The sequence below is a fragment of the Pangasianodon hypophthalmus genome, chromosome 27 (genome assembly GCF_027358585.1).
Source record: "Pangasianodon hypophthalmus isolate fPanHyp1 chromosome 27, fPanHyp1.pri, whole genome shotgun sequence".
Lineage (NCBI taxonomy): Eukaryota > Metazoa > Chordata > Actinopteri > Siluriformes > Pangasiidae > Pangasianodon > Pangasianodon hypophthalmus.
The window spans coordinates 1,623,376-1,639,277 of record NC_069736.1 but is presented as its reverse complement, the minus strand read 5'-3'; the positions used below and the strand labels follow the sequence as shown (position 1 = coordinate 1,639,277).

At 38.9% G+C, this 15,902-nt stretch overlaps 1 protein-coding gene across 3 annotated transcripts in view; it reads left to right on the top strand.

The window, feature by feature from the left end:
* Window positions 1–15,645, top strand: part of LOC113531424 (nucleus accumbens-associated protein 2) — a 45,243-nt gene extending 29,598 nt beyond the window's left edge. For all 3 annotated transcript variants that reach the window (XM_034300582.2, XM_034300581.2, XM_034300583.2), the window contains 4 exons: window positions 2,985–3,155; window positions 4,332–4,437; window positions 6,615–6,712; window positions 7,384–15,645. In XM_034300582.2, the coding sequence (XP_034156473.2) occupies window positions 2,985–3,155; window positions 4,332–4,437; window positions 6,615–6,712; window positions 7,384–7,847 (839 nt within the window). In that variant the 3' untranslated portion in view covers window positions 7,848–15,645. The remainder of the gene's footprint in view (window positions 1–2,984; window positions 3,156–4,331; window positions 4,438–6,614; window positions 6,713–7,383) is intronic.
* The last annotated feature ends 257 nt before the right edge of the window (window positions 15,646–15,902 follow it).

The window sequence follows — 15,902 nt, the reverse complement described above, 5'->3', positions numbered from 1 at the left end:
TCCTCTTGCTTCTTCATTAGAGATCAAACTCTTTAAATCTATAACTATATGTTCTGTAAAGCTGCTTTGTGACAGTGTCTAGAGCTGTATACAAATCGAATCGAAGATGATTTTTGTTTTAAAGCAAAAAGCAAATCAGTTAATCTCTGTAAGTTTGCAATATTTACCGTTAGCTAGGATTTGACTCGCTGCTTAGCCAGTTACGTTAGCTCCTGGAACTGATGCTAGTCAAACCTGGAGTTTGCAAGGATAACAGGATAAGGTGGTTAAATATAGCTCGTTAATGTTAGCAAATTAGCTAAACTTATTTCTACAAAGGCAGAAAAGCTACAAAGTGGGAAAAAAACATAGATGCTAGTAAACACACTAGCCAGCTAACTGTGATGAGTGGTGTGTATTTACCTTCTCAAAACATCAAACTAATGCTAATACTTAAATATAAACGCTAATACTTGTATATACTGTGTAACTCTTTTAAAGTTAAGAAGTGCTAATGTGTTTACTGTTGATGTTGTGAGCAGCCATTTTGATTTTATATCACTTGCTGAACTCAGGGGTTGAGGAGACCGTCCTGGCTCGGGGGAATTCCTAGTCGAAGGGTCACTTTTTTGTTTTTTTCGTAGTCGGAGGTGAGATATTCCAAGTTAATTTAAAGGGTTTAGTCAAACGCAGTATATGAGAATCAAACAGGGACGTGTGGGCGGAGCTAAAATAGTGCCGAGAATTGTACTGATAATAATAATAACAACATCTCTGATTAGAGAAACTCGTCTACCAAACGGTACAGCACAGTTTTACGTCCCGATTTTATTTTATCCTTCATTTAATGTTTCAGTTTATTTTTTGGTTTATTTATCCACAGTGAGGTTTTCCTGTTGCTGATATTTAGCTCAATGTCGTATTTCTTACCTCAAATCCGCCATTTTAAAGATGGACTGAACACCAAATCACTTTGTGTTTAATGTGGAGGCTCACTACATAGGGTACACCATAATGGTGTTATATCACCTATTTAGTGCGCTACAGACAGAATAGAACCTCGCCGAAAGATTTCTGTCGTATTTACGATTACGTTTAAAAACAGATGCAGACAAAATATGCGAAAATATTCAGAACAGAATAGAATTAATATAATTCAATTTTTTTAAGTAAATCTTAATTAAAATGTAGTTTATAGAATTGTACAATTAATTAAAATTTCAGTCAGTCTAATCCATAGAATAGAATTCAATAGAATAGAACGTTAATCAATTTTAATTATATTTAATAAATCACTTTTAAATAAATTCGATTTGTTAGATTTTAGTTAAATTGTAAAGCAGTTAAAAATGAAAAAATTAATACAATTTAATGACTTAAAAATAGAAAATAAAATGGAGGAGTTTGGCATAAAAATTAAATATATAAACAATTAATTTACAATATTGATGTAATGGTGTTACTCTTTCTCTCTCTCTCTCTCTCTCTCTCTATATATATATATATATATATATATATATATATATATTTAGATTTATTTCAGAAATATTTCAGATTTCTTTACCTCGTCATGCGGTCACGCTGATACATCATCGCAGTGGGTACTGCAGTATTGCCGTGTGAAGGACTGCATTAATGAAAGAAAGAAAGAAAGAAAGTGTCTCACAGTCACTCTGGAGCCTCGGATTTCCGATCTTCCTGTAATCCATTTGATCTGTAATGAGTTCGGACACGGCAGGGTCACAGTGTGGGATACCTGAGATACCGTGTGTGTGTGTGTGTGTGTGTGTGTGTGTGTGTGTTTGTAGAGGTCAATTAAAAGAGGATTAGAGACAAACAGAAGAATTCTACTCACTCTAATCGTCATTAAAATAAACGTGTTGAATTTTTAGCCAATCAGATTGCGACGTCGGCTGCGGGAGGAAGTGACATGCTTTTTTTTTTTTTTTAAATGTTTATTTTATACAGTTTGGTTTAGTTGAGAATCAATTTACTAACACATATGCATGCATGTTTTCTCTTTAATGAGTTGATGATATAAATGAGTGTTTAAATGAACAGTATTGTGCATTTTAAATACATATACAGTCAAGGGGGAGAATTTGCATCTGCTCATGATGAAATGAAGAAACTGAGTAAAGTCTGATAAAGAGGAATTATTAAATTTTTGTGTATTAACGAAATAAAAAAAATGTGCAAACTTTAAAAAAAAAAAAACACAAAAATGTTCAAGCAGATTTATTAACAGAAATCATCTACAGAAATTTCACATGAGCAGAATAACACTTCTTGTCAAATCGGTTAATTTTGCATCTGTATTGTGATTGACTTCGGACTAAAAGTCGCTTCGGGAACAGAGACTGTGTGTAAATTTAAAAACTTAATAAAAAACTTTGCGGAAGCTCATTTCTGCCGCTTCAAGTCGAAATTAAACGCTTATTTGGTTAAGGTTTTTCAAAATTACATCTCGGCATCTCAAAATAAAAAATTTTTCTTCAAACGATGGCTTGTTTTTGCCATAAAGTTACTTTTTTTTAATATTCATTATTTCAACAGAGTTTAAAGAGCATGTCACTCATGTCTTCACTCCTTTATGTTACATTCATATCAGATTTTTTTTTTTTTTTTCATATTTTTTGACACATCCCACTCTCTTTAATCTGCGCTCTAGTTCACGTGTCATTACGGATACGTGGAATGAGTTTGAGTTTCGATTTTAGTCCTCGAGAATTTCTGAGATCGGACTTCGTCATGGCTTTGAGAAAAAAAATCTCACACACACAAAAAAAACCTCTCATTTCCTGCTCCTTTTCTGCATGTGACGTCATTTACAAGATTTTATTATTTACGTGTTTTCTTTGTAAAGAAAGTGTCCAATGTGTGAGATTACACACGTAAAGTAGCTTCACAGTTACACAGATGGTTAAATAGCGAATGTTCAGATGATAGTTGTTGATGTTAAATGTCCAGAATGGAGTGATTTTTAGCGTCTCTCTGTCCCTCAGTGACGGACAAACCCGAGATGGTTCCTCTGCCTCTGGAAAGTCGTCCATGTGTCCTGCTACGCCGTGATTTGGTGGCTCTTCCCGCTAGCCTTATTAGCCAAATCGGCTACCGCTGCCACCCCAAACTCTACACAGAGGGCGACCCGGGCGAAAAACTCGAGCTAGTCGCAGGTGAGTGGACCATTTTTATCCTTTTTACTTTTTTAAAGTTAGATATGAAAACCTTACTGTGCTAATCTAGAGACGACGACGCCATATTAGCGAGATCAGCGCATACGAATTTTTTTCTCGCTGACCTCTGAGGTTTATATACAGGATCACCTTCTGCAACTCCGTATTAGCACAGTCATAAGGAATAAAACACACACCGTGTCATGCTGTTATAGGAAAATAATAAATGATAGAGGATGGTGTGATGAAGTGGAGTTACTGTTACCACACCGAAGTTGATTATTGTCCTAAAACATCACATCCTGAAGTGTTTTATTCCTCTTATATCAACGATTGCGATGGTTTTTTTAGTAATTAAAGAACCATGTGTAGTTTTTATCTGTTTATAGTTATGTTTAACGTTGTTGAATGTCCGAGAAACAAGTTATTCCCTGTTTTCGCTTATGTTATAGCAGCTATAAACAGTCATTCCCTCACCAGTCTCTCTTTTTTCTCTCTCTAGAAAATAATAATGACAAAACAAACGCAGCTTGTCGTGTTACAGAGAAACCGCAAAGAAGCGTAAACTCCTCTGTCCTGAAGACGTCGGAAAACGTAAAGTTACAGCTTTACCTCTGACTGTTACAAAGCGCTGACACTGGAGACTCCTTCCATAAATGTTACATTAACATCTCTTAATTTTTTAATTTTGATCCATTTACGCGGCGCGTCCGCCGTACGAGTTCCTGTGAATGAGCTGTTGCTATAGAAACGATAACAACGATAGTATCAGAACGAGCGCATTGATTTGCAGCTGGACTACTGTCAGGAAACTAATCAACACCTTCTGACCAATCAGAAGCCAGAATTCAACAGCACTGTGGTGTAAAAAGAATATTTTGATGCTTTAAATGACACATTCAGGAGTATCCGAATTAAATTTACCCCATGTGCGTCATTTTGCCCACAAGTAAACAGTCCGAGTTGTTTGCTCGGGTGATGTAATGGACCGTGTGCAGTGTGTTCCTGTACAGCTGTGTGTGTGTGTGTGTGTGTGTGTGTGTGTTACATTTACATTCTGGGGTTATTTTGTGTCACCAGAGTCTCAAACACACTACTGTGGACAACAGAGCACTGTTTATAGACACTCTGTGTGTGTGTGTGTGTGTGTGTGTGTGTGTGTGTGTGTGCACGTAGGTACGGGAGTGTTCATGACCAGAGGACAGCTGATGAACTGCCACTTGTGTGCTGGCATTAAACACAAGGTCTTGTTGAGGCGACTGCTCGCTACGTTCTTCGACAGGTTTGTGAAAAAATACTCGTCTCTGATTGGCTGGTTGGTGTCTGTTACAACCGGAACATTCTAAAGTAGAACTGCTTAAAGTTTGAATTTTAAAAAATATACATAAAAAATATACATTTTCATTTTGATTATGCAGGAAAAAAACTTTTTTTTTGTAAACTGAAAAATTAAAAATATTACATTGTTTGGAAACCCTTTTAAGAACTGATAACGTCTCTCGAGACGTAACCATAGCAACGGTCATATAGCGCTAGCCTACTGATGTAGCTTAAAAGGTTAATAAAGTGATAAAATAATGGTTTTATTTCTCATCTTAATGACATTAACTGGAGAGATAATGCGTCTCTCGTTATTATTTGGTCTCAGGATGCCATATTCACCGCAACCTTCACAGGTTTTACGTAGGAACTGTGCATTTTAACGTCGGGGAAATGAGTTATCGTTCAAAAATAAGCCGAAAGTGCAGTCTTCTTTTGTTCCAAAATAAAAACAACAGATGAGCCAATTGACATATGACTCTGGAATGACTGACAGTTGTGTAGGTGTTTTCAACCCTCCGATATTAACTGATTCCCAGGAAGCCCCGCCCCCTTCCCCATCCCACATTAGCAAAATCACAGCAAAATCCCCAGAGTTGAATTAACACCCACAGTGTTTATATATGTCCGAGTGGACACAAATGAACTCTGAAAAGAGTTACATCAGTACTGGGGATTTTGCTGTGTAGGTGCTCTCACCTCGCCTCGCCTCACCTCGACTCGACTCGATTTTCCTTCTTGTAGGATGCGATACTTGCTTTGCTTACTTTCTGCCATGGAGAATGCTTTGAGTTCATTAATGTATCAGTGATTGTTCAGTGTAGCTAACATTACACACATATAGTTAACATCAGTTCACTGTATTTATTTTTGATGCACCAAAATGTCAAAATGGTCAAAGGACAGGAAAGAAAAAAGATTACAACTGTTGGCCTGTAGCGATGAAATGATTCGAATCGATGAATCAAATTAAAAAGACTGTCACTGGAATGATTCTATGCCACAGTTATGAACTGATTTTTAAAAAAAAAAGGAAGTGTGTGGAAAAGAATGCATATTTTTAAACGCATGTGTAAATAATTTAATAGGCTAGCAACGTGATTTTCTCGTAACGCTGACACTTTATAAATAATCCTTCTGTACATCATGATCATTCACATATTCGCAAACATTCACAAAATTAGTCACAAATCGATCTGAGGTTACTCAATCTTATTTATCGTACGTAGAAACGCCGTTTGTGTGGAAACATTTCCCAGCTTCTGCGTGTGACATTAGGAAAGCGAGATGTGTTACGAGGATTTTATCATGTTAGGTTTTTTATTGTTTTCTGCGTTTAACTCCGCCCCCTTCAGCGGGACTATGCGTTATTCCTCTTCAGGGTTGGCGTGTCTGTATTAAATGTTATCTCGTGTATATGTATTATCACAGGGTCTATAGTTTATGACTGGTTTTATTTGAAAAACGTGCTGCAATACGTGCAGCGCGTGATGGCCAAGGGGCAAGGCGTCGGTCTTGTAAAGCGAAGGTTACAGGCTTGATCTCGCCGTTCAGAAGCTCTTTCAGCGAGTCCCGTGTGAAACACGTTCCCCCGAGCTACAGGGGCTTACTGAGGAGTTCGCAGATGTGTCACTGCTTAAAGTTCTGCCCTAGAGACCAGAAGGTCATGAGTTCAAATCCCGCCACATATCCCTCAACCACCTTTATTTTAGGGCAAAAACTAAATGATTACCAAATAATAATAATAATAATAATAATACCCTTTTCTGCCCCTGTAGAAGTTTACATTTTAAATAAAAACCTTGAATATCACAAAAACCTTTCCCCCGTGTGTGTGTATGTGTGTGTGTGTGTGTTTGTGTGTGTGTATGTAAAAATTGGTGCACACAGAGCTTATGTGATACAGGAGGATGGAAACACAGTGTTTGGAGTAAATGATGAGAGTGTGTGTGTGTGTGTGTGTGGATATTTAGATGGAAATGTGCTGATAGATGGTTGCTCATGTGTTTTACTCCCCCTGCGCCCCCTGGTGGATGTGTGTGTGTGTGTGTGTGTGTGTGTGTGTGTGTGTGTGTGTGTGTGTGTGTGCGCGTGTGTGTGTGCGTGTGTGTGTGCGCGTGTGTGTGTGTATGTGTACAGAAACACTCTGGCGAACAGCTGTGGGACTGGAATCCGTTCCTCAACCAGCGACCCGAGCCGAAAGCCTCTGGATAGCCGAGTTCTAAACGCCGTCAAACGTATGTCCAAATTGTTGTGATGTAAATATTTCAAATATAATTATAATAATTGTTCATAAACATTTATTAATGAGTTGATCCATATCTGTTAACTTTTTATTAGGGGTGTGTTTTCAATATGATATGCAGCATGATATGTGTTAGATTTCGAACTTAATTTGTAAAAGTTTTACAAAACTGATAAGCACACAGGCCACGCCTCCTTTACTGGGACTGACAGATACACAGGCCACGCCTCCTTACCTGGGACTGATAGATACACAGGCCACGCCTCCTTTACTGGGACTGACAGATACACAAGCCACGCCTCCTTTACTGGGACTGACAGATACACAGGCCACGCCTCCTTTACTGGGACTGACAGATACACAGGCCACGCCTCCTTTACTGGGACTGACAGATACACAGGCCACGCCTCCTTACCTGGGACTGATAGATACACAGGCCACACCTCCTTTACTGGGACTGACAGATACACAAGCCACGCCTCCTTCACTGGGACTGACAGATACACAAGCCACGCCTCCTTCACTGGGACTGACAGATACACAAGCCACGCCTCCTTTACTTGTTTCAGGCGGTTTATCTGGCAGTTAAATGTTTTTTATTTGTCCGCTCTCTCTCTCTCTCTCTCTCTCTCTCACTCTGTCTCTCTCTCTTTCCTTTCTCAGTCTACTGTCAAAATTTTGCGCCCAACTTCAAAGAGAGTGAGATGAACGTGATCGCCGCCGACATGTGCACCAACGCGCGCCGCGTCCGGAAACGATGGCTGCCCAAGATCAAGTCCATGCTGCCCGAAGGCATCGACATGTACCGTGGTTCAGGGGCGGGGCTTAATCTGGGCGTTCCGTTGACCTTTGACCCAGACTTCAAGCAGCTGCCGCTGTTCGGAGAGCGTAAGGATGCTGTAAGAACTCAGCAGCCGCTGGATAACGAGAGTACGGAGCTCATCGAGGGCCAGGCGGAGGAGGAAGAGGAGGAGGAAGAGGAAGGAGCCATGGGCGAGGGCGTGGAGGAGACTTTAGGGGCCAATCCTCTTCTTCTAGGGGTCGAGGGCGGAGTTCAGGGTCGTCCGGCGCATGACGGACAGCAGGAGGAGGAGTTTGGGGACGGTCTGAGGATAAACGGGCAGTGAAACCTGCTGGTGTTTTAGCAGAAACGTTTGGCTGTAGAAGCCGGGCTGTGTTTCAATACTGTTTTTAATGCGCCCTTATCAGCTTCCCCTAGACTGAATGTAGTACAGGTGTTCAGCTACTTTATCAGCTTAACCGAAGTTCGTTAGATGACCTTGTGAATGTGATCCAATTTTTATAAACGGCAAAAAAAGAGCAGAAGTAAAAAGGCGCAAGACTGACAGGCACAGAGGCCACGCCTCCTTACCTAGGCCTGACACTGGGCACGCTTCTTTTATTGAGATTGATAAACAGAGGCCACGCCTCCTTTACTGAGACTGATATATATACAAAGGCCACGCCTCCTTTACTGAGACTGACAATCACAATAAAAGAGGCGTGGCCTCAGACGTTTCTTTTTACACCAAGGTCCAGTTTTGAAAAATGCGCTCCTCCGTACACACTCCAGGTGTGACTTTTTTTTTTGAGTTAATAAGGACGAATTAAAAACAGTACTGAAACATGGAACATATATCAGAAACGAGCCACACTATCACGTGCAGCAGTGTATGCTGGGTAGAGTGGGTTTAAAGGACAAACACAGGCATTGCTTTTGTAAGTAGAAAGAAAAGATTTGCACTTGTGCTGAGGCACAGCGCTTCTTTAAACAGCAATTTTTTAGCCAAAACTGCAGTGGAAGTTGTTTGTAAACCTCTCATGAGGCCATATGAGACCTGAAAGTACCTCAGTGACCTTCCTCTGGAGAGATTTCTTTTTGTGATACACTGAATGTTCTGTACTTTCCAGGAAAACGAAACCTCCCAAGAAAATGAAATTACATTACTCCATCGTCCATCGGGAAAACACTGTGCATGCGAACGGCCATGAAAGCTCGAACTCTTTCAGGATCTCGGTCCAAGATACCAAAATAACATTTTAAAAGGATACTCTGGCATCTTTTCATCTAATCTCATCCCCTGCATCTGTAGTTTATTCTCTGTTCAAGAAGTTATACACGATCCCTTGAACATTCTTCCTGTATTTAAAACTTCCTTATAATACAAGTCTAAGGGCAGTTGTTAAATGATGTTTAAAAATATGTTACTATAAAACACAACATCCGTAAAGTGTTCAGATGAAACAGACATGAGAGAAAATCTTCCTTTTTTACTTTCCAACACTGTTGGGAAAAAAAGTAGAAAAGTAGTTGTGTGTGTGAAAGGATGAATTAAACAGTAGTGGTGCTGTAGCATTTACGACATTTGACCCGTTGCTATGGCGACACGGGAGACACCTGAGAACTTTTCTGCGTTTTCAGACCAAACGGGGATTAAAATTCACCCGGCAAAATGGAAAAGCCGATTTACCGAAGGGGAAAGGACACGTAACGTGAAAGAGACGTATTTGTGGTTACGTTCACTTTGCGTGTGATTTTATTGACCGATCAAAGCTCAGTCTTGTGAGCCAATAGAAAATGATTTAGCATTTCATTGTTGATAAAAAGGTTTTTCATTAATAAAAACATAAGTTACGTTATTTAATATTCGCAGAATTAATCATCACAAATTTAATATTTTTTGAAGTATGTATTCAGTGAGTATCATATAAGGCCTACTTTAAGTTTTTTAAATATTGAGCGATTTTGACAAATTTAGTGATTTCCTTTAATATCAGTAATAAAAGCTCAGTGATCCATTTTCCATCCCTTTTCATGGTAAAATCTCTCAGCCTGCTCAGATTTGTTTTTTGTGAACAATATCAGCACTTCTGTTATACCAAACTGCGATTTACAAACGTTCAGAATGACAGGTTTCGTGTAAAACGTTTAACAGCTGCCCTCAGACTTCCACTGTCCACGAGTTTGACGTAAAGCGCTCTTCAGCTGTTTTCTCGCTGCTGATTAAATCCCGCTTCCTGCTAATCACATCCACACTGCAGATGTGATGTATGGAGATTTTAAGGTTGATGTACGTCAGAGCTTTACTTGTGTAACCGAAGCAATGCCTGTGTTTGTTTAAAACAACCTCAGCTGTCATTTACAATAATACTGAAACAAAAAAGAGCATTTTCCCACGAGATGGACTGCGTACGTACAGTACCTACTGGAGCGTTTAAAGCCAGGACGCTTGCATGCAAAACGAAAATAATACGATTCACAGAACCACAGCGTCGCAAATCAAATACGGACTGCTCGATGATTTTTTTTTTTTTTTTGGTTTTATTTCCCTCCAGCTTCTGGATGGTCTCGAGTCGGACTCCATCGTGGCCCTGTCTAGAAAAACAAACGAACTGATTTTCACTGTGAGGGTCAGAAGAAAAAGGTTTTTTTTTTGCTTATGGTTCTCTACTGTAAATTATTTAATATGAGACTGGTATCATTTTTATCATTTTTGCTGGCTTTTTTTTTTTTGCATTTGCACTTGAACTGAGGGAGGTGATGGAGAAACTGAAGCTCTTCACCCTTTTTTTTCTCCCTCGTGATCGATACAAAAATCCGACGAAGAAATTTCAGTGAAATTTCAACACTACGAGCTCGGACACTTTTTCTTTTTAAAGTTTAATTTCATATTCACGATGCATAATCTATAGCAAATCTATAGCAGTGCGCTTCTCCTTTCCTGCGTGTGTGTCTAAGTCACAATATGATGCTCAGTTTCCTGCAGAGTGTTTGATTTTGCAGCACTTTTCTCCTAAAAGAGTGTGTGAGGTGATTGTGCACTCTTTGGATTTTCCCAGGACACAGGAATGAAGAAATCCAAGTTTTTTTTTTATTTTGAACAAAACATCATCAGAAAGAAGAGGAAGAGCGTTGCATAGTTGTGGTTTGAAAGCCAGAAATTGAATCTGAATCTTGTTTTCTCACAGTCAGAATCTTCAGGTTTGTTGAATTTGCCTTTAGAGGAACAAATTTTTTGCCAAAAATCAGACGTGCACCGTTTCACCTCGAACCCAAACGCAGTCGATCAGCCAGGGTTTTTCTACTTTTGGACTGGAGCTATGAGGCTAATGTAGCTAACAAGTAGAACAAGTCTGTTCTGTCCAAAGAATGTTTTAAAAATCATGCTAAGATCTGACATTTAACTTCTGGTTTTAAGTTCAGTACAGCTTTCTAACTGTGAGAGGCGGGGCTTACACTACGTTACAAATGCCAGTTTGTTAGCGTGGTACGTACAGATCGCACTTTGCTACGTTTGACGTTATGTTAGGATTCGATGAACCTCCCACAATGAAGTTCTCTCATGTAACATCTGATGTGTTTTACTTTATCTGGAATATTCCAGGAAATGAATTCAGATGATTTTATGAGTCATGTGACTCTCGCTTAGCCTTTTTGTACCCCTACCTTTTCTCTGTGTTGTCAGTTTGCGCATTTAGGGAAAAAAAAAGAAGAAGTTAAATCTAAAACTCAAACTCAGAAGCGTTATTTGGTTTGTCCATCATGGGAGCAGTTCAAGGGAGAGGGTTTTCCAAGTAGGCCAGGGGTTAGACTTGATTTTAACTCCATGAACATCTACACGTTAGCTGACACATGTGTCCCGTGTTTATTGTAAAACAAAAAAAAAATTAAGGAGGCGTGTACGTAACGTAAACGGCTGTAGCAGTATGGGAAACAGCGAGCCGAACAACACAAGCGTGATGCGTGACCGTATGATGAGGGAAATAAACTCGAGCCCAGGTTAGTTTATTAGATGAGTCTATTTTGACACCACTGCTGATATATATATATATATATTTCATTTCCTTCAAACTAAACTACTCAGCTTCCATCATTTTTATTATTTACATGGTGTAAAATTAAAGAAAATGGTCTAATATGGCATTCTGGTTGTCGAGAGGGATGTTTTGCCTCTGCAGTGCCTCCTAGTGGACAGAACTTTTATTGACATTTAGAAAATTATGAACCTGTAACTATACAAGGAACGCATGAGCGATAGGGACTGATCAGGACTGGATCAGATTCCAGACATATGTCTGCTGAGTAATGATGTCTGTTTTACGTCTGTTGCAGAGATAAAATCCCAGATTTACTTTGGTATTAATCACATTACAGCACCTCTTCCAGTAAAACTAATCCCGTCCGAATAGGGCTTAAGCGTGCACACAGCGCACTTTGTGTCATCTTGTATGGAAAGACAAACTGTAGTAGGAAGAAAAGTGTTCTGCTACACGGTGAGACTTAGTTCATGTTTATAGATGGCATATGAAAGTCATACAGTGTCCAAAACCACATCAACATGACATCATTGTAGACCAGGATGCGGGTTTGAGGAGGATATTTACACAAAATATTAGCCTCTTAGCTCCAGATAGCACACATCAGACCCCAAAATGCCTCGGATGATCAACTACATTCAGCGGAAATTTCAGCGTATTTAATTAGCCATTGCTTTTAAGTAGTAAAGAGGAAACTCAGTGTTTCTAATGAACACATAGATTCCTAATGCTGTAGATAAATCTGTATGTATATAGGATGAGTATCAGTGCCTTAATGAGACTAATAGTGTGACAGACAGAAACACTTCCTCTGTTAAACCTCAGTAAGGTGGAGGAGAGACGTGTGATGATTTCCGAGCTAAAATTCACCTACAGAATCAAGGACTTGGCCATTTTTTTGCTATTTGTTTATTGTAGCTACTTAAACATCCCTGAGGATTCTGACAATAACTGACCATCTCTGGTGCATGTTCATAAATGATTCTAACGATAGCTTTATGTACAGCGCAGGCCTCCAGTTCGAGAGGTGAAATTCTATGATCATTTATTTAGTATGCGAGAAATAGTCAACCTAGCTACCAAACTGTAGTAAACCATGTACTGTAAAACGATCCGATTCGTTGCTCTTATAGGAATCCTATTTAATCCTGCCTTTAGGTTCGTCTCTTTTTATCAGTCGCACGACCCGTAAAGAATTCTTTTTATTTTTTTATTTTAAACATCTGCACCTGTAATAATCCCAAAATGTATCTTTCATTTATTTTTCTAACACATATTAGGCTCTAAATCTATTGCACTAGATGCTGAGAGGAACTCAGAAGAATGTCGATCGCTAAACCGAACGGTGGGAAAGCGCTGTTTGTGGTAGCATAACGCTGTCCGATGTGGAGTGACAGGCTAATTTATGTGTCTGTGTGTATTTTTTTTTACATTGTAGATGCTATTTCCGTCATTAAGACTTCGCGGTCTCTAAATTTTGGCACTAACGGCTGATTGCTTTTGCACAAACTGCAAAAGAAGGGTTGGCTTTTTTCCTTGAGATGTGTGAGAGACGTGTCCAAAGGACAAACGATGAGTTTTAAAACCTGATTATGACCATTTAGAGTTTTTTGTGTATTTCTATTCCTCCGTCTTTTGAACAGAACCACGATTCATGAATCATAAATCATTTTGTGAACTTTACTGATGAGAATTCAGGCTCTTTTCAGCAAGTCAGATTATTTGACTCACTGAAAACAAATCAAAAGAGTCGACTCTTTTGGCTCTCAAACAACTCATTGACATTATATCCGGTTTAGAACAAAATAGCAAGGAGCCGACTCTTACAAGTCAACTCTTTTAGGTGACTCATGAATCATTTTACTTCAGTGATGGGAATTCCTGCTCTTTTGAGTAAGTCTGATCATTTGACTCAGCTCAACATTACGAGTTGACTCTTTTGGATCTTAAACAACTCACTAACATTATGTCCGGTTTAGAACAAAATGGCAAAGAGCCGACTCTTGTAGGTCGACTCTTTTAGGTGACTCATGAATCATTTTACTTCATGCTCTTTTGAGTAAGTCTGATCATTTGACTCAGCTCAACATTACGAGTCGACTCTTTTGGCTCTTAAACAACTCATTGACGTTATGTCCAGTGTAGAACAAAATGGCAAGGAGCTGTTTGGGAGTTGACTCTTATAATTGACTCATGAATCATCTGTATGCTGTAGTGATGGGAATTAAAGCTTTTTTTGTGAGTCAGATCATTGATTCAGCTCACTAGTAAGAGGCAATTCTTTCAGCTCCTGAACGTCTCATTCATAGTTTGTCTGATATGGAACAAAAGGTTAATTGGGAGCTGAAAGAGTTGACTCTTATAGGCGATTCATGAATCGTGTGTGCTTTAGCGATGGGAATTCCTGATCTTTTCAGTGAGTCAGATCATTCACCCCATTTGGCTCACTGATATTTTGTTCTAAACCAGACAACGTTTGCAATATTTTGGCATTTGTTTTTAATAAATGATGACCTAGGGGGTGCAAATCACCTGGTTTCGTTCTATTTTTAATCATAAACATGGCCACAGAGGGCATACATGCTCCGTTTGGACAAATGAAGAAACGTAAGATTTATTTGGTTTACATCATTTACTGAAGACGAATGAATTCAGCTCTGATGTTGAACAGAGCTTTCTAAACGTTTTGGATTCAATTACGTTGTGAGAGTATTAGCATTGCCAACATTTACAAAGAAAAAAGAAGAAGAAGAAGAAAAAGTCTCGTATGTGAGTCGGCTCTCAGCGTTCAGTTAAATGATTCGGCTCGAAGAGTCGACTCGTTCATGAACAACACATCACTCGTCCAAATGGCGAGTTTTAAAGCCTGGTTACGAACATTTCGGCTTTTTTTGTATTCGTGTATCGCATTCGAACGGTGCTATGAGTCGTGAATCATTTCTATGCTTCTTGGGTCATAACTCACAAAGATGCTGCTGTTTAGTGGTTAAGCAGCAGGTACTTCTTAATAAAAACGTATTTTTAAATAAATTGTTTTCTGATGAGGGTGAGAGCTCATTTTCTAAACAAGAAAGACCCACACACTCGAGCATCTGGGGGTGTAAAACTAATTCTACACAGCTGGACCGTATTTTTTGTTAAAAAAAAAAAAAAGAATATCCTCGACCTGTTTGTTGGTCTGAATGATGCTGATATATTCGTTTTCTGTGATAAGAAAATCTTCAGTAGTTAAATAATGATGTCAGGAAGCTTTTGGATCTGTTTCTGCGATGATTTTTAAAGCATTATTGTAAAAATTGGGATTTTTTTTTTCATATTTAAGCAATATTCAAACGATATCACTTATTAGATTTGTGAAACCCCTGATTGGATATCAGTTTTAGTTCATTGATGACCTTTGACCCTTGAACCAGTATGAGGACTGAATTGTGTATTAGGATGTGTGTATTTGTGTGTGTGTGTGTGTGTATGTGTGAGTCTTTGTTCTTAGAAAAATAATTAATGCCAGCACTTTACCACTGGGTGTGAAAGTTGGCGAATGTAGGCCATGTTTTAAAAAAACAACAACAACAACAACAAAAAAAAAAGCCATGTGCTCAGAGCGCAGACAATCAGAGAACGAACGTGCACTAATTTTTACATTTTGTTAGCACTTAGCTAAAGTTCTGCAAACCTTTCGCAGCTTTGCTTCAGCTTTTACAGGTGATTCTCTCTCTCTCTCTCTCTCTCTCTCTCTCCTTCTCTCTCTTTCTCTCTCTCGCTCTCTCTCTCTCTGTGTCTCATTTTTTTGGGGATCTCTGATTAGAGGTCCAGCTGGTCCCAGGATGCAGAACAGCCGGAGACGTCCTCTACACAGACGACTGAGATGCTCCAAACAGCCAAGTTTTATGTTTAATAATACGACGATATCACAGAGAAACACGCTTCGGAAACATGAAACTGTTGTTTACGCCTTTTAGTGACTCTGATTGAATGAGAAATTTTCCGTTGGATTTCGAATCCTCCATCAGAACTGGTTTCGACTCTGATGTCGTTCAACTCACTGATTCATTTACAAACGCAATACTGAAATATTTGCTTTCTAATAAAATTCCTTATTTCACCAAACGCTTGTCTGCTCGTCTTTACACACAGTACTGTGCAAAAGTCTTGGCACCCTGTTCGTTGGGGGTTTTTTAGTACAAACTTTGTTATAGATGTTTATTTTCTGACTTCTACATTATTGATTCAGTACAAAAACATTTTAGATTCCAAACATTAGTTTTCCGGCACAAAATGAAACGTTACAGAAAAATGTTTGTATGTCAGTAAAGAAAGCAGCAGATTCCATAAGAGACACTTTTCAGATAAAAACATAATGAAGG